General features: G+C 46.4%; 1 protein-coding gene and 2 non-coding genes across 3 annotated transcripts; all 3 read right to left on the bottom strand.

Moving 5' to 3' along the window:
- Window positions 1-12,223: 12,223 nt before the first annotated feature.
- On the bottom strand, window positions 12,224-12,297 carry TRNAT-AGU. The gene has a single exon. It is a non-coding gene; the product is annotated as a tRNA-Thr (tRNA).
- A 97-nt stretch (window positions 12,298-12,394) lies between these two features.
- TRNAT-AGU lies at window positions 12,395-12,468 on the bottom strand. Its single transcript has one exon. It is a non-coding gene; the product is annotated as a tRNA-Thr (tRNA).
- A 773-nt stretch (window positions 12,469-13,241) lies between these two features.
- On the bottom strand, window positions 13,242-15,110 carry LOC124687556 (uncharacterized protein At1g65710-like). The gene is made up of 2 exons (XM_047221329.1): window positions 14,160-15,110; window positions 13,242-14,054 (listed from the first exon to the last, which is right to left on the bottom strand). Exons 1-2 carry the CDS (start codon window positions 15,108-15,110, stop codon window positions 13,242-13,244), a joined length of 1,764 nt encoding a protein of 587 aa, XP_047077285.1.
- Between the last annotated feature and the right edge of the window lie 9,402 nt (window positions 15,111-24,512).

Here is a 24,512-nt window from a genome sequence, read left to right as displayed (position 1 = left end):
TCTACGAAGCCAAATCTTGTCCCCCCTTGTATTCATCAAGATACTTGCTCTCTAGGGTTCCTTGGAAACCCTAGGTGGGAAAGAGTGGTCCGGAAGCATCCGGGCTGTGGATTTGCTCCTGACAAGATTGTGAAGGTTTGGAGGCTACCTCAAAGTCTACCACGAGTGAGTGAGCTATTCCTTCCTGGGATAGGCTCCGGAGAATAGGGTGAGCCTTCGTGGTGTTGGGGAATCCTTCGTGGGACCTCCACTCCAAACGTGACGTACCTTCTTGCAAAGGAAGGGAACACGGGAATAAACCCTCGTCTCCGCGTGCTATCGGTTATCTCTAACCGAACTCCTTACTTGTGATATAATTGCATGTGAGAGCCTTCGTGCTCGAGTTACTAGTATCATCATATAGGTTGCCTCACCTAGTTTGCATTAGGCTCACCTTTATATTCCGCAAAGCCTAATATTGCAAAGAAAGAATTAAAATTTGTAGAAACCTATTCACCCCCCTCACTCGGCCCATCCCTTTGAAATACATGAGCATCACCTTTATGACCACTCTAATGCAGTGTGGCAGTTGATGATGTCTAAGCAGCCGCCAGTGACATTGATTAGATATGGCCTCACGGTCTAAGGATTAGGTTATACCATTTTTGTTAGTATCGCAACACTTAACTTTGTGACTGGAACACATTGCAATACGTGTGTTTTGAATGTTCATCATATCATTCACTCAATGATATGATCCCATTGCCACTTGACTTATATGTCTATGATCGGTAAACCTCGATCATATGTTGGTCACAATTATCTAGTTCACATAAAGCTTTCTAAGAACACTGGTTTGTTTACATACCACCCATGTACCAATGTTTCTGATTCATACGGTTGTAGCATGTCATACAACTTATTATGAACTATTGATATATTATAATAAATACTCTTTAGTATTTCCTCTAGGGCACCATATCCAACAATTTGTTTTACCATATGAGATGCCCAATATGATTATGGTCATCTATGTAATTTCTATGTGGTGGATCTTTGATTTATGAGTTGATATTTGAGATTGGAATTCTATCATTTGTAAGATGTATTGGTAGATGCATATTATGTGCCCCGTTTTAAGTACTTGTTATGATCAAACTTGTATGGAGAAACATGTGGGGGGGGGGGGACATGGGTATTAGTTGGAGTAACATGGTGGTGGTGATTGGATAGTGACAACAAATTCAAGATCCACTTTGGTTTTGACCTTTCTTTGTTACATCACTAGGGATAAAGTGAATGCATCTATAATCACATGGTGAAAGCCAAGGTGGTCTTGTTTGCTCAAGGTAGCACATTTGATACATTCAAATATAATGTTAAAGTACCTAAGGATATACTCTACTTATTCTTAATTCTAGATTAAGTGGAGTTTTCCCTTTCTAGTGGAGTATAAGTGAGATGTGTTGCATCATATTTATATTAGGACATGAAGCCCATATGAATGCCAATCAAACACATAATTAAGTTTCATCAATATTATATCTTCTTTGATTTTATTTATGTCCATTGCACCTTGAAAGGACAAGATGTAGCCTAGGGGGGTGAAAACTACCACAGATTTGGCTTGTAAGAGTGTGGAATTAAACTAACAGTTATTCTACAAGAAAAATCCTAATTAAGCTAGGCTCAACTAAGTGAAATAACAACAACTCAAGCTAAGAAATATAGGCACAAGATATATGTAACACAAGTGCACTACTAGGAAAAAGCCTACCGTCGGCGGACAAAAATAGGTTACATCCAGCGCACCAACGCCCACAGGTGGTAACATGCCGATGATAATGGCTAATCGCGGGTGCACCAGCCTGGTCCACCGGCGGTAACACGATTTATCGCCGGCACACCACTATGGTGAGCTGGCAGTATTCTTTTTCCAGAATTCAATTTTTATCTAGATCTATATTTTAGCTCGGGAACCGTGGCCGTAGGACCGCACCCCTCGGCTCTGTAGTCATTGTCGTGTCAGTGTAGGAGGTGGAGGCCGGAGGAGGAGCAGGCGAGGCCATCGGTGCGGTGCAGTTGGTGGAGTAGGTGGTCAAGGCTGTCTGTGCAGGAGGAGGAGGTCGTCGATGTAGGAGGAGGAGAAGGAGTTCATCGGTGCCGAAGGAGTTGGAATGTCGTCAGTGAAGCAGCAGCGGGAGGAGGTTGCCGGTGCAGGATAGGAGGAGGAGTCCGTCGGGTGCAGAGGAGGAGGAAGCCATGGGAAACAAAGATGGGAAGAATAGAGAAAAGGAAGACAGGAGGAGAAAAGAAGGAATACGAAGGAGAAGATGAAGAGGAGGAGGAGGAAAAAATGTGGATGAAGGGAGAAAGTGTGAAAGGAGATGAGGCCACGGGCTAGTCTTCAACATATAGCAAATGTTATCACCGTCGCACCGATAGTGGTGCACCGGTGGGTTTTTTTTGCATAAAAATCTAAAACCTCAGAAACTCCATTTTCACTTTTTGATTTTTAAGATTCAAAAAGTCGGTAAACGGCTGTAGGCGGTTGAAATCGGATGTAAATTTTTCATATAAAAAACATTTTCATCAGAGGTCGTATGCAACCTCGAGAGCCATTTTACCGAAACATGACGCCATTTTGCAAAAGAATTCAAAATTCATATTTCTTAATTTTTCTAGCAACTATAACATATAACACATGGGCATCTCAGAATATTTTGAAATTTTAAATTTCTATCATTTTCTTTATTTTTTTGAAAATTTTGAAAGGCGGTCCACTATAGTGGTGTGTCTGATGTAAATGGGGGGCATGGCTCTGCCTTGGCGGGAACTGGGCGACCCTTACTCTCGGCACACTGAAATTTCTATCCACCAGAGGTATTTGGGCATCACTGGCGCTAATAAATTTGGTGCGTCGATGGTAGCTTGGGGCCTATAAGTCTTTTCCTCATAGTGGTGATAGCAAGATATAAGTACGTCAAGCACGATGTCTATCACAAGTAAAGTAAACTCGGGTATAGAGATAACCAAGGCACGTGGAGACGAAGATGTATTCATGTGTTCCCTCACACGAAATAAGGTACATCGCACAAGAGAGATGCGGGATACCACGAATGTCTCCCGAATGCCATGAAGTCTCACCTTCTTCTCCAATCCAATACCACGAAGGACAAAGGGCCTTTCCTTATGGCTACCTTTTCCTCCAGTCCGGATATGGCAAGAATCACAACCACTTCACAACCTCCACGAAGGAGAATCCTGGGTCTCTTCACAAACTTCCACGAAGAGGTCACGAGAGCACCAACCACCAAGACAACTAGGAGATAACCCTCCAAGATTAACAAGCTCACTTTCTCTGACTAAAACAAATTGTAAAAGATGTCTGATGGCTGTGAAATACGCCATATTTTCTCGCGTTTAAACCCCCAGATAAGTCAAGAAATTGAATAAGTTTACCTGTCAACTTGCCACTAATGCCTAATCAATGCAAGATGTGCAATCTCTTATATTTTTGGATGTGGTGCAGGATATCACGTCAAATGGCAAATTGACCTCCAATTATTGAAGAAAATCGCCCCAGAAGTATGGCAAAGTTGACTACGCTCGGAAAGGCGGTTCCAGGGGCTTTAGCGGGCATCGGTACGGGCAAGTCCTGCCCGTACCGTCCGCAAGTACCACCCACGGTTGCGTTCCGAGGTCAAACACTATAAAATTCATGAAGGGACCGACGCAAAAAAGAGAGCCATTCGTCGCCAAACAGTGCCGCCATCCACCAGATCCATCTGCAACACACCGAAGGAGATCCATCCCCATAGTTCATCCATTACATCCTCCATCTCTTCCATGGCCATAGCCATCACCATTATAATAGAGATCCCCTTGAGAATTGGCGACAATTGTAAGAATATTATGATTTCAATCTAAGTATTTTGCACAATGATTTCTATCTTTGTATTTGATCTTGATATTATGTGTGAGTAGTCCTCACGGGCTACGGGTTGGGGTGAATCCTCGCAGCAATTATGTGCATCTAATTTTATGTTATGTGTAAGGATTGAATATGAGTTTTGTGATCTTGTATTCTTGTCTCTTTGCCTCATCTTTGATGATCTGCAGATACCCATATCATTCGAGAGGATCAAGAGAAGAGGTGGGATGAGTGGAGAACGACGTGCTATCGCGAAACCTCAGTGATAGAAAGGGGAAAGTACCGGTACATGTTCAGTGATTCATTCGGGATCATAGTATAATCATCTAGCTTAAGGCTTTGGTCTGTATTTACTTAAAAATTGTTGTTGCTTGCAGTTGTGAGGACAATGGTTGGACCATTAGGCTCTTGTCACCTCTGGCTTTAGGGGCGATGGTATTTACGGATGTACTACTCACAAATCTCTTATATGTATTTTATTTGTTACACATACGGCCTTTATTTATATATGTATGCATCGCTGCAGGTGAAACCTTAACCCTGACATATTTCCATCATTGAACACAACCCCCTTAAAAGTAAACTAGATAGGTCTGGTAAACTGAAGATAAAATACATTAGCAAAGTCTTGTAGCCGTTTCCTTCATAAACCATTTCAAAGTGCTTCCCAAGGTTCGATTAAACCTAGGTCTTCCAGGGAAAAAGTTTACCATACTATAATCCGTAATCCGGATCGAATGTATCAACATCTCAACACTTATGCAAGGATGCAAAACCAAGAATGACATAGGTGTTCAAATCCTTCACACTCAAATCCTACCAAAGAAACAAATGCTAGGGGGATTAGAGAGGAAGAACAAAGGAGGAAATCAATAGACGACTTCAACATCTATATCCCAAGAGTTCCCCTCACTTAGAGGAGGAATTGATTGGTGTAGATTTTAGATCTAGATCTCCTCTTCCAATTCCCTCAAGAAGATGCAAGAATCATAGGAGGGAAGGGAGAGGAAGCAAGCTTTTGAGGTTCAACAATGGAGTAGGAGAGAGAGAGAGAGAGAGAGAGAGAGAGAGAGAGAGAACAGAATGGTTTAACTTACCTCATCAAGGAGGAATAAGATCTATTTATAGTCCAAGGTGGAAAACTAGCCGTTAGGGGGAATTCGTGTGACCCAAACTGGCGACAAGTTTGGCGGTGTCGGTCCTCCCGTTGGAATGGTCCGGCGAGCAAACCGGTGGATCGAAACCCTCGCATGTTTTTTGCAGCGTACAAGGTAGGGCCGATCTGAGACCGACGCGCCGGAACTATTTCGGTTTCGCCAAAACCACTCACAGATGTGCCATTCGGCACATATTGGAGCAATCCGGAGGGAAGCCGGTTTCTGCGTCGATTTCTCCAGAAACCCTCAAACAGTAATTTTCTCGAAAGATCTAATCTTTTACAATCTTACTGAACTCCGATTAAGATGAAACTAATTTTGTTGGAAAGATAACGATGAATAGAACCCCAACAAAAACCTCTCCAAACTAAGAATCGGTAAAATAGTTCAAACTCGAAAACATAATATAAGATGCATACGGTATCCGTTTTCGATGAACTTGGGCTTGTTGACAAGCTATTAACAAGCTCAAGAACTTCAGACAGTGAAACTCCTAGAAGAAACAATAGTAAGGGATTCAAATTATGCAAAGGAATGAGAGCTCTAAGACGATGTGATCAAGTTACCCAATCGAAAGCCTCTCTTGACAGTGTGACTATCTATCCTATAACCCGATCTCTCAACAACCACCTTGAGAATGGTAAGAGGAAAACCTATCAAGGGCATACCTTTGCCTTGAGCATCCCAATAGATCTTGATGATGACAATGCTTCAAGATTCATTCAAGCGAAATGCATCACTTGATCATTGTTGCTTCGTGAAGATTCATAATTTGCTCCACATACACCACTATGGGATAGCTTCATTAAGGTACATCGTTATCACCAAATGGATGGAAAGATTCAAGCACATGATGTTCTCGAGATACTTCTCTTGAACTTGCCCTTCTCAAACGTTGATGACCATCACCACTTGATGCCATCCTCACATGTTATGAGATCTTGATTTTGATGCATGCTCATGAAAAGATACCTAGCTCATATAGAAACACAAATGCACATAAATGATGGATTAGTTCACAAAGCATAATTATCAAGATTTACCATACCACAACATCACATGATCCAATGTGGTACATTCTTTATGCTTCATGTGTTGACCAACTTGAATCCAATGTCCGGTCATAGTATTTCTCAACCTTGTATATCTTCGTGATCTATCATAATAGCTTGCCCATCCTCTTAGAGCTCTAAGATCCCAGTATTGCGAGCGATTCTGGGCGAGTTGCCCATCGCTATAGCGGCCCCACCTTGAGGATGTTCGCTCTATGTTTTATTCGTTTGTCCATGGGCCGTGATTTGGGCCAGTGCATCTGTATTGTTGCGCTTCCGCATGTGCGCTCGCATTTCTTCGACGTTTCGGCGAGGATGCGGGTCGGTCCGCGGTTGCTTTGACCGCGGCTTCCTCCTTCTTTGGTTGCTTCTTGCTTGCGGAGGCGGTTCTTCACCTACCCATGCTCCGCTTCTCCTCTCCGATTGTGGATTTCCGACATCGTGCATCGCCCATCGGTGTGGCCGTCGGTTTTTGCCGTCGCGCCTACTTCTCTGAGCAGGTTCGTTTTCCCTCCTTTATGTGTGTCTTCTTCTTTTATTCCATCGCGTGTGTGCTTGTGATTTTCCCAATCCTCAGTTTATACCGACTCGATCTAACCCTTGATATTTCCTCTTCTCCGGCCGCCCAATGGTGGTGCCATTCCATCCCCACCGCAGGTTGGCGCCGCTCCCTCCTTGCAACCTCCTCTTTGACTTCCCCATTGTCACTGCCAATAGGAGTGCACCGCGCTCCCTTTCAGGCATGACTCGTTGACGGGATCTTGTGTCAACTTCCTTCGCCGGTGGCCAGGAATTGGAGGTCGAGCCGGCGGGATCGAGGTTGCTGGAGACGATGAGTGGTGGCTAGTGCGTTTGTATAAGGGATATGCGAGTCCTCGTGGCTTCTCCATAAATAGTCGTCAATCAAAGAGTGCCTAGGTGGTGGGACACATCAATCAGCGAGCTATGTCTGAAATGGCGCGTGCTTGAGTTTTGTTCAGCGTGGGACCAACTTTTAAGGATGATTAAAATGCACGGCTCAAATTTGTATGCCTCCGTTATTCGAGCCTGGCACTAATAAGCGTCACTTTTGCGTGATAGCAACCACAACACCAATAAGTGCCGGTATGGACTCAGTCACGGCGTATAAATATCCGCCTTCTTATCTAGTCGCCGGGAAATTGCTATATGGCAGGCAACATATTCTGTCAATTGCCTAGCTGTAATTTGTTTACCCATCATGTTATTTATCTTTATGGAGAGACACCTCTAGTGAAATATGGACCCCGGTCCTTTCTTTTACACTGATAAAACCATCTACTGCAAATACCTGTTCTATTTGCCAACTGCATTACCCTGCACAACATTAGTTGCCTCACCTAGTTTGTATTAGGCTCACATTTATATTCCGCAACACCTAATATTGCAAAGAAAGAATTAAAATGTGTAGAAACCTATTCACCCCCTCTAGGTTTACCATCCTTGAACTTTCACATGTTAGTTTGGTATCCGATGTCTCGTGTTAACCTGCAGGATTTCGTCAACCCTAAGCCCCTCATGGTGGGCATTGCCGAGGAGCTCCCTCGTCAGCAGCCATGCCGCTGAAGAAAAAGGCTCTAGTGAAGTTAGCGAAGGCGCCGACGAAGGCGCCGCCAAAGCCACACACTGTGGCACCGATGGAGAAGCCGGCGAACATGTCACAGGAGGTGTGGGACGAGGAGAAACGCCACTGCTGCATGGTGACAGCCGACCGCAGAAGGCGTCGCATCGCCGCTCTCGAAGCCGAGAAAGCGGCGGCTGCCGCCGAAGTGTGCCTCAGCTTGGGCGGCGATCAGCCCGAAGGGAGCTAACAAATCTTCGGCCGCAACTTGGGTGGCGGGTTATCGAGCTCACCCTCGTCGCCAGGGTACTACGCGGAGGTGACATCGCTCTCGCAGATGCATCTGTCGCAGATGGACGGCCGTGCCCGCTACTCCCCCAAGTACGCCGACACCGACATGACCTTCGACCCCAACGTGTTGTTCTTGCCCGATTCGGCGCCGAGGGGCAGCGGCGCCTTTCGCTTCCCCGTCGACCTGAACTCGTCGCCTGATCCACGCCGCCCGGGAAGCACCGACGGCCACGTGACTGACGACACCGGCCTACCCCGCACCCTTTTCACCGACGAGAGCAGGAGTGCCCACCAGGTTTTCGGTAGCGCGTACGGCGTGTCCATGGGCGACGACGACGTGAGTTTTCCTTCTCTTTATGTGTTATGTGCATTGTAGACACCACCGACGAGTCAAAGTAGGTTATTTGTTGCGTAGATTGCCGGCGGCACCGAGATCCTCAGCGGCTTCATACGCCATGGCCACGGCTACGAATCCCCCGTATGAAGAAGAGGCCGATAAGGACGAAGATGAGGAGGAGGAGGAGGAGGTCAAAGAGGAGCTGATCGACGCTGAAACCGGCATGACCACGATGACGATGAGGAATAGGCGGACCGGCGACACTCGTGGACTTAGGTGGAAGTCTTTGGAGGATGAATGCCCGATCGATGCGTGAAAACACAACATAGATAATTAACTTTTACAAGACCTTAATCTTCCTCATCTGATGGATTAAGGGCATGTATCATTCCCAAATTTGTTGCAGCGCCTCTGCCAAATCCTCGCATGTCGACTTAATCAACTTAATCACGTTAACCTGTTCTCGCTTTACCTACCTTGGTTCCTCAAGGGTCTTCTGAAACTCTTACTCAGTCACCTCGATTTCTTTCTTCTCGGCCAACCTCCACATCGACACCAACATACGACAAACCAGCGCTGAGTTCTGTTTACCTGACCACGATAGGAAGTTGCACATCGTGGTTTTGTAGTGGAACCCCATGAACGTGTGGGGAGGTTTCCATTCCCTCGTATGACACATGCTGATGCGGGGATAGGCCACAATTCTCATCGATGCCATACTAGTAGTCGGTCTTGATCCACCTAGGCACCTTGCACTCGTGAGAATAAAACTCCAATTATTTTTTTGTGAAGAAGAAACCGCACCTGGATCGAGATCGAAGAAAACATATCTAGGAAAAAAGACCGTTGATTGAAAAATAAAGCTTACGATGCTAACACCGCGCTCCCTTTCGGGCATGACTCGCTAACTGGATCTTGTGTCAACTTCCTTCGCCGATGGCCGGCAATTGGAGGTGGAGCATGCGGGATTGAGGTTGCTGGAGACGATGAGTGGTGGTTGGTGCGTTTGTATAAGGGATCTGCGAGTCCTCGTGGCTTCTCCATAAATAGTCGTCAATCAAAGAGTGCGAAGGTGGTGGGACACACCGGTCAGCGAGCTATGTCTGAAATGGCGCGTGCATGGCTTTTGTTCAGCGTGGGACCAACTTTTTACGACGATTAAAATGCACGGATCAAATATTTATGCCTCTGTTATTCGAGCCTAGCACTAATAAGTGTCACTCTTGCGTGATAGCAACCACAACACCAATAAGTGCCGGTATGGATTCAGTCACGGCGTATAAATATCCGCCTTCTTATCTGTCACCGGGAAATTGCTATATGGCAGGCAAAAAGTTTTTTTTCATGCGACTACAGTTTGTGTCGTCAAATTCGCGGGCAAGAAGAGATTTGTTGTAGTGATTTAGGACGAAACACTTCTAAAAGAGAAACCACCTCCTTTGTGTTTAATGCGTCTCGCGATTTCTTCAGGGCAAAAAGTATGACTGAAAAGGACAAGAGTGTGACAATGTGAGTAGCTTCAGGTGACCATATGGTAATGCCTATATAAACCTTGGTTTCGCAATAAGTTGTGCATCTCACTATGTGAACCAGGGAATCAAAATAATAAGATTTAGTAGGGCATTGGAGGCAAACAAAATGAGAGAGTATTGACAGCTTCGTGATTGTTTGGCGAGAAAACAAATGCTGACTTCTCTCTCTCTAGTAGGCGTGATTGGCTTAGAAAATTGTCCAGCTTGACCCTTCTATTCCAGGATTTTCGTTATCTTCAGCAAATGCACGATCTACAACAGTTCAATGTGGTCTTCCTTGGAAGTCTACATCCAACCAGTGCCTTGTCATATCCTCAACACCCATTAGATGGAAGTTTGATAAATCGGTACTACATATCAGTATTGATCAGCTCCGGGACATGGTCAACCGATTCACCCATTTGTCCCACTAGACACATAATCAAAGAGCCCACAATCCACTTGTTCAGTTGAATGAAGGTTTTGTGCTCAATCTATGACCCTTTTTACTCGCTGAAACCAGGTACCTACGTACCTACACTGTATGGGAACCGTGTTTTCATTTTTAACGAGGTACATGGAATGGAGTTAGAAAAACTTTTTGGCAAATGTTTTGCAAAAAAAAGTGATCCTTTTTTCATCAACAACATAAAAGCACTTGAATAAGAAAAACTAATAGTAGTTTCGTATTGATTGCCATCAAGGAAAAACATATTTGGACGCCCCTATGCACAAGTGATGACATTTACCCAATTCTCAATCGTTATATTTTTTTTTTACATATTCGTATCTAAAGACCTGAAAAAAGAACTTCACTTCGTTGCAATGGTCTATTCATTAGTGCAAAAAAGCAGCGGTTGTCTTAAGTTCAAACAAACATGGGTTCTTGCATACGGATCTCACGGCCGGGAGCGATGTTTCTCCACATCAACCAGTAGCTAGGAAATTCTCAGGCGATCGAGTATAACAAAACCTTATTAAAATCAAGCAAGAGCTCATGGCGTATGTCTGTATGATTAAGAAATCCACGTTAACTGTCGAAGCTTTCATGTACTCAAGGCGCATACCGCGCGCACACTTCGTTTCCTCAACCGCTCGCTCCTCTCACATGCAACTGATGATCTCCTGCAACGACTTGCATCCAAGGCTGCGCCAGATTAGTTAGCTCACGCATAACAGCATACTGACAGACCCTTCCTATTTCCTATCTCTCATAAACATAGAGTCCTAGCACCTGAAGGAACTCTCAGTCTCAGTTCGATCTAAGCTCTTAGCAATGAAGACGTTTCGCTTTATCTTGATGGTGATTCCGCTCGCCCTCGCCTCAGCGAGCAGAGTCACCTCCCTTGACGCCCGAGAGAGCGGCACCAGCACCGGCACTCCCGCTGCCGTCGACCGCGAGCAGCCGGCGGACGTCCTCCTGCACCAGAGGGCCGTCGACGGCGGCTGGCGGCGGATCGCCGCAAACGAGACAAAGCTGGTCATTGTCAGGGGCAGGCAAGGACGGGGTTTCAGGAAAGGCGCGCCGGCGAAATGCGTCCCGGCGGCGGCGTGCAGGCGGAGGAAGGTGATCTGCGTCAAGCGGTGCTACACGGCGACGTCACGCCTCGCCCGCGTCCCGCCGGCCATCAAGTGCGTCATTAGGTGCAAGAAGTGCGTGCCTACCTGCTGATTTATGTACTACGTGCATTTTGCTCTAGTTTTGCACTGTGATGCGTTTTATTCTTCTCTCCTTTTATCTTTTGCTTAGCCTTCCATGCATTTGACACTTTTCTCGCGGTGCTGAGAAAAATCAGAGCCAATGCAGTACGGGCAGAAGTTCCAATTCAGAATTATAGTTATACTCGAACTGAAAAAAAAAATTCAGTTGCATACAGAGGATCCCATTTTATTATTCAGTTGCATACACATGATCCCGATGCTGAGAAAAAAAGGAATTCAGATGCAATTCAGAATTCAGAAAGATTTGCTCTAGGTTGATTCATGTACGTGCATTTTGCTCTAGGTTAGCACCGTGATGCGTTTTCTTCTTATCCTTTTAACTTTTTTGCTTAGCCTTCCATGCATTTGACACTTTTCTCGCGGTGCTGAGAAATCGAAGCCAGTGCAGTACATGCAGAAGTTCCAATTAAGAATTATAGTTGCACTCGAACTGGAAAAAAAAGGAATTCAGTTGCATACAGATGATCCCATTTTATTATTCAGTTGCATACAGATGTTCCAATTCACAATTATAGTTGTACTCGAACAGGAAAAAAGAAGGAATTCAGTTGCATACACAGGATCCCATTTTATTATTCAGTTGCATACAGATGATCCCGATGCTAATTCAGTTGCAATTCAGAATTCAGAAAGATTTTGGTGCGAAAAATGTAAAAATTAGTGCTTTCATTGAGAGTTGAACTCAAGACCTCCCGCTTACTAAACGGGTGCTCTAACCAACTGAGCTATGAAAGCTTAGCTGATTTAAGACTTACTAAAATTTTCTAATTCTTTATTTACTTCCTAATCATATCTTTCACATTTTTTGAGCTAAAAAAGAGTAATATATAATTGCTTTCATTGAGAGTTGAACTCAAGACCTCCCGCTTACTAAACGGGTGCTCTAACCAACTGAGCTATGAAAGCTTTGCTGATGGAATTCTTAATCATATCCATTCATCGACTAGTGTACTCCCGTTGGCCAATGTCGCAAACAAAAGATTCATCGACTAGTGTACTCCCGTTGGCCAATGTCGCAAACAAAAGATTCATCACCAAAGTCCTCACATCACTACATCAGTGCTGGTGTATACGTACATGACATAGACTACAAAGGTGTTATACAGGCTTGAGAAAAATACCACTGGCAGCTTACTCCGTTATTGATTTGTAGTTTCACCGGTGATGGTAGAAACAAGTAATGGAGCAAGGTTTCGTGGTATTTTCCTAAAGCCCAATCTTTCGATGGTATTTTTGTAAAGTGCGGATCTTTTGATGGTATTGAACCAATTTTCCTTCACTAGAGAAATGACGGTCAAAATGGTTATGCTAGAACGGCAAGAAACAACAGTGCTTATTTCTTATCGGACACATTTGAGGCAATTGTGTTGCATAATGCGAAACATGAGAAACTTTAGAAGAGAATCTCTTCTGCATACGGTCCTTCTGATGATGATCCAGATAACACAATCAACAGGAAAAGGCTGCCCCTGAACAGAGGATACTAGTTTGGACACAAACCATGATCAACAAATGCTAATACTAGCAGATAGGTAAACACGGTACACATTGCTAATGCCAGAGCACGACTACATCTGAACAATGTATCGCCAAACAACAGAAACACAAAACAAATGCGAAAGCAGCAATCCGTCTTGCCGCTAGCAACGCCAACTACAGCTCGGCCTAATTCCCCTCCACTACGAGCTCGCCGAGACGACGCCACGGGCACCCGATCGGCCGCTGGCCACGGCGCCGCTGCCACTGCCGCGATGAGCGCTGCGTCCGCGGTGAGCATTGTTGGCAGCTCCGGAGCTGCCGGCACGCGAGCGAACGCTGGGCTCCGGCTGCGCGGCCGGCCTCTGCTTGCTGCTCTGCCGGGGCTGCTCGACGACCTCGTCGCCGTGGTTGGACGACCGCGACGTGCTCCACGTCCGGTCCGTGGACTCGCACGACGGCGTCCACACGTTGCCGGACAGGGTGTTGCTCCCGGCGGATTCCTGCATCTCGGTCTCCCCACGGCCGCGGATGTCCCGCACCGACACGTACTTGTGCACGCTCGGCTCGGCCAGGTCCACGTCCCCGCCGACCGCCGCGTTGACGGAGCCCTTGTCGTCCGCGCTCCGTCCAGGCCCGAAGGAGCGGCTCTCCGAAGAGGAGGAGTTGAGGTCGGCCACGGCGTCGACGATGGACTGCGCCTTGGAGACGCAGGCTGGCAGCGTGAAGGACGGCGCCGTTGCCGCTGCCGCGGCGGAGGTGTGGTAGCTCTGGATGTCCTCCAGCAGGTACAGGTTGGGGTTCTGGTCGAAGTCGCGCGACGCGCGGCGCGACCGGCAGCCTGACCTCGGGTGGGTGCTCTCGGCCACGACGCTCACCGTGCGCGTCCCGGCGGTGGTCTTCGACGAAGGTGGTGCTCTGGTCTCTGACGGCTTCTCCTTCAGTGAACTCTGCTCCTTTGCACGCTCCGTGGTGGTCTTCCTGGTCGGGGTGGCAACGGCTATCTCCGTCGGTTTCTGGTGTAATTTTGAAGGTTGTGAGCGGGTTGAATACGATGACAGGTGGCGAATTGCAAAAGAAAAGAACTGGCGTTAAAATTCGAGGTTTTGCTGTGTCTTTACCTTCAGGGGCTTGGCATTGGTGCTGCTGATATTGTTGTTGTTGCGGAGGGAATTCTCGTCGATCTCTGCCATGGGGCTGCGCCGGAGCGGCGACTGCTCGGCCTTCCTGGACGAGCTCCGGCTCAGCGACGGCGCTTGCGCCGCGGTCTTCTGCTGCCCGCCACCAGCATTCTCGTTCCCAGCTGCTGCCACCACCCTCGCAGGCGAGCTGGACCGCGGAGACGCGCACCGCTTCCCAGACGACGCGGCGGGCCCCTTCTCCCTCGCCGGCACGGAGACCATCTTCCCAGGCTGCTGCTGCCTGGCACCGCCGCAGCTCGCGGAGGCCGCGCCATCCCCACGCCGTCCAGGCGACCGGCTCGACCTGCGGCTCCCGCCGCCGCTGGTCCTCTCCCGGCTGCCCGACCGCTTCCTCTGCGGCGAGCCGCGGTGTGGCGACGGCCTCGACACCGGGACCCTCTCCCAGTCGCCCTCCTCCTCCGCACCGCTCCTCTCCCGATCGAGGTCGCAGCTCCTCTTCGACCCCGAATGCCTCCGGTGCCCGCCGGTCTCGCTCGACGCCGCGGCCATGCCGGTCCCGGAGGAGCTCCGGCTGAGGCGGCCGCACTGGATCAGGATCGCGTCAACTTCCTCCTTGGTGCAGCTCGACGTGCGCACCGGCGCCGGCCCCTTGGCCACCACTGCCGCCGCAGCCGGCCTCGCCTCCTCCGCGACCGCTGCCGCCTTGGCCTTCACGACGATCGGCGCCGCCTTCTTGGAGTCCTCCGCGTTGGACGCCCGCTTTGGCTGCGGCGGCGCCTTCTTGGCCTTCTCGTCGGTTGGCACCGTCGCCGCGGCGACCTTGCTGGGCTTCTTGGGCTTGGCGCCGGCCACCGCGATAGGCTGCGGTGCCGGGGCCGGCGGTTGTGACGGCGCCTTCTCCGGGTGCTTCTTGCTGAAACAGAGCCCCATGGCTGTGTACTCGTGGCTAGCTCGGGGTGGGAGCAGGAATCGGAAAGAATAAGATCGGAGTTGGAAGGTGTGGAGCCGGTATATATATGCAGAGCTTGGGGGCGAGCGATCGGAGAATTTGTTACGCGATCCGTCTACTGTGGTCTCACAGCTGAGCTGAGCTGAGGCCGGCGAGATTTGAAATCGTCTCTCGCTGGTTTGGTTTCGCCCGAGATGTGCGCGTGCATGCGTGACGTTGAGCGAACCTGGCGTTGCGGCTTTGTTTATTACGTATCTCTCTCTTTTTGCTGCTGCTGATGGTGTTCTTTCTGGTCCACGAGGGAACTGCTCCATGGAGCACGCAGGTGTCCGTTGGAGGAGATCAGGTGGGGCCTGGCTTCGTGGCTCTGATTAGCTCATGATCTCGTGCTTAATTAGGTTGATGATGCATCGCCAGCACAAAGTCACATTACTTTTAGAAACAAAACTCACACCCTCAACTTTAAATTAACAAACCCCTCAACCGGCTAGAAATTACACGCCTACAACGAGCTAAGATAAAACATAAGGATGCCTTGATGAAGAGCATCCCTTCTTGAAGGTGTTGCTTTGGTATGCGGCGCTTTGAAGGGCTAAGCTTGTGCTGGGAATTCTCTGTAGGGCACAACGGCTCCGGATCATTAGCATTTTCGTCAATCCAACTTTGTCAACTTTGCTTCCTTTTTTCTTCTTCTTTTGTTTCTTTTGAGCTTTGTTGTGTTGTTTACCTCAGCGGTGGTCTCAATCTATCGGTTCGTTGCTATATTAATATGGCGGGGTGATCACTGGTACAAAAATGGCCTTTAGTCGCGGTTGCGCAACCGCGACTAACTAAGCGCGACTAAAGGCCCCCCCTTTAGTCGTGGTTGCTTACGAACCGCGACTAAAGGCCCGTCCACGTGGACGCCAGGCGTCCGTCGGGGTGGAGGACCTTTAGTCGTGGTTCTCCTGGCCAACCGCGACTAAAGGCTATTTCGTTAATTTTCTTTAATTCATTTGGGTTTCTAATTTTTTTTCACTCCGTTTTTTTTTTCTTTTTTTTTCAGAATTTCTATTATTTCAGTTATTTGCATAGCTTAGTCTCTATCTCTAACTACACTTATCTCTAGTCAAATTACTTACTCGTGGTCAAACTTCCCGCTCGGTCACCCATCCTCCCACTACTCCACCTCTAGCACGCTTAACTTCCGAGTTCCATTCCGTCCCGCATCCAAATGCTACGCGCGTATGTATGTGATACTAGTATCATATCAATCCTATTAACATGTTGGTCGATGTCACATTTTTTTATTGTTTGAATTTCAAATAATTTTTTTCATAAACAAAAATAATGATGTAATAATAATCGTGAATAAATAAATAAACATTAACTTTTTAATTTTTATTTTTTTTAATTTTTTAATTTTTTTTAGATTTTTTTTTTGCAAAACCTAAAACCTAAAAATTTGAAAATCAAAAAATTTGGTAAAAGTAATAGTAATCTTTATGCTGGATGCCATTATTAATTTTATTTTTTGAAAAATTTTAAAAATATAAAATCCGTAATTTATAGCAAAAATAAAATCTTCCTGCTTTCGTATTTCCATTTGGAATTTTGAGAATCTAAAAATTGGCTAACCGGGTAAACCCAGGTGAATTCGGATGTAACTTTTTTCCAGGATTTTTTTGATATATTATACGTTTTTTTCCGACGTCGTATGCAAAAGTTATTGCGGTTTTACCATTTTTTAAACTTTTTTTTGCAAAAAAGGTGAAAATTCGAATTTCTTAATTTCTCCGAATAGTAGGTTGCATAACATACAAGAATCTGAAAATAATTTTTTTTTGAATTTTCTATCATTTTCTTTTGTATTTTACAAACCAAAAAAAGGCGATCCACGGTGGGGGGTGAGGGGTGTGCAGGGTGCGTGGGAGTATAAAAACTCGGAAAACCTTTAGTCGCGGTTGGGGACACCAACCGGGACTAAAGGGCTACCCTTTAGTCGCGGTTGGTGTTCCCAACCGCGACTAAAGGTTTTTCCGCCGGCCGCGTCCCTCCACCGCCCTTTAGTCCCGGTTGGTAGAGCATTAGTCGCGGGTTGCCTCCCGAACCGCGACTAAAGCCCCCTTTAGTCGCGGTTCGAATATTTCCGGGACTAATGAGGGAGGATGGAAGCCTCTTTTTCTACTAGTGTGAAAGCCTATTTCGAGGATGAAGAGCGGAGGATGTCACCCACTGACAAACACTCGAATCCCCACCAACCAACTTCACCAGTGCATATGCCAGCCATAGGTGACCATGCGGCAGTAAGCAAGCGAAGAGATCTCAAAAGCAACGCCGGGGAGAGCGACACCGAAGCGACGCCGTTGCTCGACCCAAATGGTCTTACCTAGAGACATCCGGCCATGATGGATGCAAAGTTGAGGCGCCCAAGATCGTCACTATCATCGGCAACGGATAGATCAGCCATGGCTTTCACTTGTGCTGTCGGCTTTAACCGCACATCAAGCACTCCGAGAAGACCAAGTGGGGACTGCATCGACATTCATGAGCACCCATTGTGCTACAACCACATCACCAGAGAAGCACCGAGAGATCAGAAAGCCGAGACCTTTCCTCGTTGGACCAGAGGAGGCCGAGCGAGGGCTGAGTGGAGGATGAGACCGAGAAGTCGCTCAGACCGCGCCGGTGCAAGCAAACATGGGAGAGAAGGGGAGCGAGCCCCTGCTCCCGTCCCAACGGCGAGGAGTCATCCTAGAATGCGCCCACACAAACCCTTCTTCCTAGCCCCTCCCACACCGGCCCACATCGAAGACAACCACCCATCCACACGTCACAGAAGCCACCTGCTCGCCACCGCCAGACCTACCGGCCAAACCTACCTCCCATCAGCCGTGAGATCTGGCAATCTGCGCAAGCCGAATGTGGCATCTCTGTCGGTGGCCGAGCCGCACTTTCACAGAATCTGATAAGGACAAAGACGACGACCTCAATCGTCGGCACATAACGACGCCAGGCCCCAATCCACGACCGTTGCGATGAGGTGCCGACCAACCTCGGGGATTGGTAGAGGCTCGTGTCTCCGCCTCACCACAACGAGATGTTGGGAAAAGACCGTGTTCCCCGCCTCCAGATCCGTCGCTGCCTCTTGCGTCGCCACCAACACTCACAAACAGGCTGACCCGACATCGCCCTCTAGGCAGAGGGCACGTGCACACACTTCGTGATGCACACACACACTTTCGAGGAGGCACCCCGCCACCGCTCGGGTCCCAGCAGCCCCAAGCACCGCTCCCCACACCTCCACTTGTAGTAGCCCCCCCTGGCGCACCTCGCCGACCGCTGCCCCGCCAGGCCATGCCGACCTCCGATGGTAGGCACTGCCGCCAAGGAGGACGCCGCCCTGCACAACTCTCATTGCTCCAGGTAAAGAAAGGTGCGCCACCATGTAGTGTCGACGGCGGCCAGGAGGCAGGGAAGAGGAGGTGGGGGCGGGACATAGGGTTTCACCCCTAGTCGCCTGGGGCAACCAAGGAGCGTTTCGGAAGCCCTTAAGTTTTATGATGAAAGGTAAGCTCATCATGATTCATGAATAGATAAATATCACTCGAGGAGAAGGCGTTTAAAGTGACAATTACTGAATGGATCGATCTTAGGGCATGTGCAATGGTTGATAAGATCATCTTATCTTAATTGTGCCACGTAATTTAGATATAATAATAAAACATAATGTACTATATGTTATTTTTTAGTCTTATCTTTAGTAATGAGACATCCTAAATATGTGGTGAGGGAGATTGTACTAAGGGATTATCACTTAGCTAAGAGACGATAAAAAAAAAATTCCATCTCTCTCTTCTCCATCTCAACATTTATCTATCACCATTGTACATGGTTGGTCGCTAAGACTGCTCATAGTGGGAGTAACATAGCTAGTAACATCACACATCTCAAGGCATTTTGGTGACATGCCATGCTAATAAATGAAGAAAGAGAGTGAGGTGGTAACTAGCTATGTTACCATAACATCATACACCTCAAGGCAAGATGAGTCTACAACATAATAAATGATATAATGCATGATACCACAAGTTACTACCCACTATGAAGGTAGTAACCTAGACTAGTAACATGACATATGTTACTAGTGTAAGTTACTTCCCACTATGAGCAGCCTCAGAAGCACACCGCCGCCGCATCTGCCGAGGATTCAAACGCCTCAACGGCTACGAGGCGCAGGTGCACACACACTCCTGGATTCCTTTTGCCGCCGTCATCCGCCAGAACGATCCGACCGTTGCCGCAATAAAAATTGTTGTTCTTTTCGGACGGCGGGAGCAGCCGACCGTTGGAGACCGGAGCAGGTCGCGCGGCTGATGCGTGGCCGAGCGTGCACGCATGGTGACTACGCCATGCACCGAGCTCTCTCACTTTTGATGATCCGATCGGATCTGGATCGGCGACAGGGGGCCAAGTTAATTAATTGCACAATTTGCAACCGGGCCAGGGTGGTGGGGATCAGATACTGTCACGTACTCACGTGATGGGTGTGACTTGTGAGGAATGGTGGGCACGTGAGCAGCAGCCCCGTACGTACTGTAGCTGTTGTACATCATCAGGCCATTGATTGATTCGCTCAAGCACTGATGGCTTCTTAACTGCGTGTCGGCCGGGCAAGCAGTAATTAGCCAGTGATTGGTTCTCCTTGGTCAGGTGGTGGGCCTCATGTCCCAGGTGGCAATCATGGTTTGCGACGGGACCACCCGCAGCGAATGGTACGTTCGAATGAATTGATGGTTTGCCGGCTCTTCTTCATGTCGAATTGGGCAGAGCAAACCACAGCAGAGAAGAGGGTGATGTTTTTCTTTTTTCTTTGGTAAGGCTAGTATAGGTCCGACCTTGGGTTATCATGCCGGAAATCAAGACTTGGTGCCCAAGAGCATCACCAAGAAAAAAGTTCCACTCTATTGCCACCACCACTTACTGAGACTGCTGCAAAACATTAATCATCTGGCTCACAGACTTCACCGCATCCAAACTAACCTCCGCCATCACTTCTGATCACAAACTGATCCATCAAGATTCAATGGTTAACCAACACAATCGTCTTCATATTCCTCATGATTGGCAGCACCCAACTTAAGATGTCTTGGCGTACAAGAAGGTGCTGACAATAGTGGAGCACTGATGGTAGATCCATAGCTGGCATGGCAGCGTCAAGATTAGGTCGAGGAGCCGAGCCGCGCCGACCCCTACCCCGCAAAGCTTCCTGCCATGTACTATACTACATGATGCTTGTAACATGTAGTTGCTCAGGATTGCTTTTTCCAGGCTACTGGATGGCGGCATCTTAATAGAATAGCCAATGCATAGCTCTTCTATAGGCAGTGTTTTCTTTTGGTTGATCTTAGTATCGACTCTACATTTTGATTGATTGTAATGATTGATCTTCGTTGAACTCGTATGTTTGATTAATAATAAAGAAGCCGTGTGCATCAATTGATGCAGAGACTGGGGCGATGCTCCCTTATCGAAAAAAAAATGATGCTTGTAACAAGGATGATCTCTCTCGGCGCAAGACTGGTGCCCACGAACTTGCCGCCGTCTTGGAGACCATGCGTGCGTCCATGGGCAGCCACTGATTTCCAGCACCACCTTGCTTGGAGGCAAATCGATGGGGATGGGGACCAACTCAAGAAAAAAAAACAAGCACGGTGTCCCGCCGTCTCCGTCCGCCGGAGGAGCCAGGGGATGTCGGGGGGTGGGGGGTGTTACCAACTGGGGCGGTAGGGTTCCCCCAAGTCGCCATGAAGGTGATGCATGGTAACAAATTTGGCTGAGACTCCAAAGTTAAGACAACAAGGAAGGAATCCAAAGCTAAAATCTCCCTAGGAATGTTCAAGTTGACCGTTACTCTTTTATTTTCCCGAAAGCAGCCGAGCGTTTGGGAGAGCCATGCCAAACGTGACATAAGGAAGAAAAGCGACCCAACACAAGCAAAAGGAAAACATGTCAACTGAATAAATTAAAGGCAAAAGGTAAATTTAAAAAGAAACAGAAGTGGCTGCTTTCTGGTAACCAAAAGAAAGCGAACTTTTTTATGTCTCATGGTCTCAAGATTTGCTCATGGAAATTCATGGCAGTTTTTACCACGGCTAAGCCGGATGTGCAATGTCAGAACTGGCAGTAAACCTCATGAAAGGGCACCATTCTGCAGTTTAATCAAGCCGAATTTGATGTCACCTGAACAAATCTTTGCCATAGATCCCTTGCATCTATGGCGAAGATATGTTCCAATGAATTGTTGGTTTGCCGGTTGTTCATGTAGACCTGGGCAGGGCTGAGGGAGATGCACTCATGCACGGTAATAAATCTGCCTGAGACTCCAAAGCAAGGTAAACAAGGAATCCTAAGCTGGAATCTCATTTAGGAGCTTCAAAGTTGACTGGTACTCTCTTTTTAAAGCAGCCCAGCGTTTAGGAGAGCGACACCGAAAAGTGAGGCGAGGAAAAAATCCGAAGAAATGCAACACAATGCAAGCAAAACTGAAAACAAGTCAACTGAATAAAAGAAACGCAAAAGTTAAAAGAAAATGGAAAGGAAAAAAGAAGCAGAAGTGACTGGTTTCTTCAGACTACAATGGCAGGAGTGACTAGCAGGCTGGCAGGTGGCAGTAATCCTCAAGAAGGGAGTTTAATCAAGCTGAATTGCACATCACACAGACACATATACAGGGAGGACGCATCAAGGATAGTTATAGGCAAACAAACTGTTTCCAGATTTTAGGAGAGCTCTTCATTCGGCCCGGTGTATTCTGCTAACAACAATGCTAAACGTGTGAAGCAAACACAGGTGTTCAGAGTGAAGGAGCACTGCTGCTAATGACCTGGCAACCCCACAAAAACCAATTACTTGTCAATAAGATGCTCTTAAAAGCGTGTTATTTGGAACTTGGATGAGAACTAAAAAAGAAAAAAACTGAAATTCAGAAGAGTCGGAGATCAATGTGTCTACTTACGAGTTACGATTATGATAGATGTGCAGATTCAAAGAGAGGAAAACTAATCATAGTATTTGCACACTGAAAATACAAAGTAAACAGAGGAGAGAAGTTAACTGAATAAATGAAACGCAAAAGGTAAAAACAGAAGGAACAGACCCAACAGAAAGTGACTGTTCACTTCAGACTAACCAAAAGAAAGCGAACTTATGCCTCATGGTCTCAAGATTTACTCATGGAAATCCATGACAGATTTACCTCAGTTAAGCCGGGTGCGCAATGGCACACCTTATGCTATGCTAAAGGTGTCAACAAACGCAGATGTTCAGAGTTAAGGAACACTGCTGCTGTAGGTATTACCGTATTTGTTGACCTGGCTAACCCCACCAGAAAAAAATATAGGATAGATTATTTTGAAACAAAAGCATATTATTTGAAGCTTAGATGAGATTAACAGAATAACAACTGAGCCAGCAAGACCTTAGGGGTAACTTTGGGGTAAAGGAGAACGGAAGTTCAGAAGAGTTGGAGCTCAATGTATCTACTTATAAGTTACGGTTATGATAGATATTCAGATTCAATGAGAAGAAAACTTATCATACTATTTTCACACTGAAAATAAAAGTAAACAGAGGATGCAGCAGATTATGAATCTCTGCAAAATAAATTGATACACTGAGACCTGCTTATCATGAAGATATGAGCAATACTGAGATCCTTTGTATCTGTCAGAAATTCTATCTACAATGCCATCTAGTGTACAGGAGCATCATGAGACTGAAAACCATGCCGAGGTGCATAATGGTATGAATTATTTCTCGCTGTATGAGTCGTGACTGCGAGCCCTACTGCACAGAGGATGGACTGTCAATGTACGTGCTGCAGCCAATTAAACTCAAACTTCTATACAAAATGAATGATACCTGATAGTGGGATGGTCGTCAGACAATTACATAGCACCTCAGAATCTAAGGGCATGATAAATATACAACCTGAAGTTTGATTGCCAGTTTGCCACACTCTGCATTATTCCTTCAGCAAAATCCATATACTCCTAGTGACTATGATTTTCTGGAACAGATGGTGCTGACTAATTACTATGTTTATGAGATGAAATTAAGCAAATCAACCAAAGCAAGGTATTAACTTTGTTTTGGCTCTCTTTTCCTTCACTATGCTCAAGCTTAAACAGCATTTTTTTTTGTATAGAATGGTAATTTTCTTGAATGTTACGAAAACCACATGAACAAGTTTAAATGCCAGAACTCAGCACATTTATCAGTTCTGCACAACCCAAGATGCTAAAATAAAACTTCGGCGCATTCAACATTAACATCTTAACCAGAAAGTTCTGCAAATCCAATCCTTTATTGAGGCCATATTTTGAGTTATTAACAAACGGTGTTGACGAATCAAAGGAATCTTGTTGTAGTTGTAGGTATGCTGGCAACTTCCAAATAACCTCCACCATATTGTGTTGCCAGATAGCATTTTATGGTAGCATTAGATAACCAGAAGGTTCAGATTTGGTGTTCGAACACTTACACCATGAACAAATCCAAAGCACTCTTTTTGCTGTAATATAATTTGTGGGTACTGGAAAATGTTAGCTCTATAATATCAATGTGTTGGGGAAATAGATATTACCATCAATAACTCCTATATTTACTTAGTCCATTTGATTGATTCTATATACAACTAACGAAACTATACACTTAATAAAATTGTTCAAATGTACCCTTGTGGACCATACCGACTTAGAATATACAAGATGTCAGATTTTTTTTTAAAGTAATGTAATTTATAAACGCGGTTAGGTTACGTGCACATCCTAGAACATGAAAGATATTTTTTATAACCAGGAGCAGCGATCCTTACATCTGATTGCTAAAAAAATACTACTTGGTACACAAGGGTTAGGTTAGTAAATAAAGCACCATCCTGCTAGCTAGCAGTGTGAGCGGCCACTCTGCCCACCAGCTTTGAGGCCTATCCTCTGTTCGGTACCTTCAGGCTGTCTTCTCTCTATAAGCCACTAAGTGGTAGGGTGCCTCAGGATTAGTTTATAATCAGATGAAGTAGGCTGTATATATTTCACTTAGAAGATATTGATGTAAATCTGTCCTGTGTGCTATTTTAAATAGTTTACATAGTTGTTCAATATGGAAGTATGAGCTAATATAAAAAAAAATCCATGAGATTACTCTGAACATTCCACTGCATAGAAAACTATATACTGTGGATGAATGGAAGTTGGAAGCTAATAGATGTTAGGATTAACCAAGATCTGCCAAGAGTCTTGGCAGTTTGTTCACTCTACAAGTCACAAGTTGTGCTTTATGTATCAGAATGTTCTTGTAATAATTTGGCAGTTCCGAGGATTCAGCATAACAATAACATAGAT

The sequence above is a fragment of the Lolium rigidum genome, chromosome 2, assembly GCF_022539505.1.
Source record: "Lolium rigidum isolate FL_2022 chromosome 2, APGP_CSIRO_Lrig_0.1, whole genome shotgun sequence".
NCBI classification, from domain to species: domain Eukaryota; kingdom Viridiplantae; phylum Streptophyta; class Magnoliopsida; order Poales; family Poaceae; genus Lolium; species Lolium rigidum.
This window is presented reverse-complemented; position numbering and strand designations above follow the sequence as displayed.

Coding starts and splice junctions, on each gene's coding strand:
- LOC124687556 (XM_047221329.1), bottom strand. CDS start 15,110: ATGGGGCTCTGTTTCAGCAAGAAGCACCCGGAGAAGGCGCCGTCACAA. Junction 14,055..14,159: donor CCAATGCCAAGCCCCTGAAG/GTAAAGACACAG, acceptor AAATTACACCAG/AAACCGACGGAGATAGCCGT.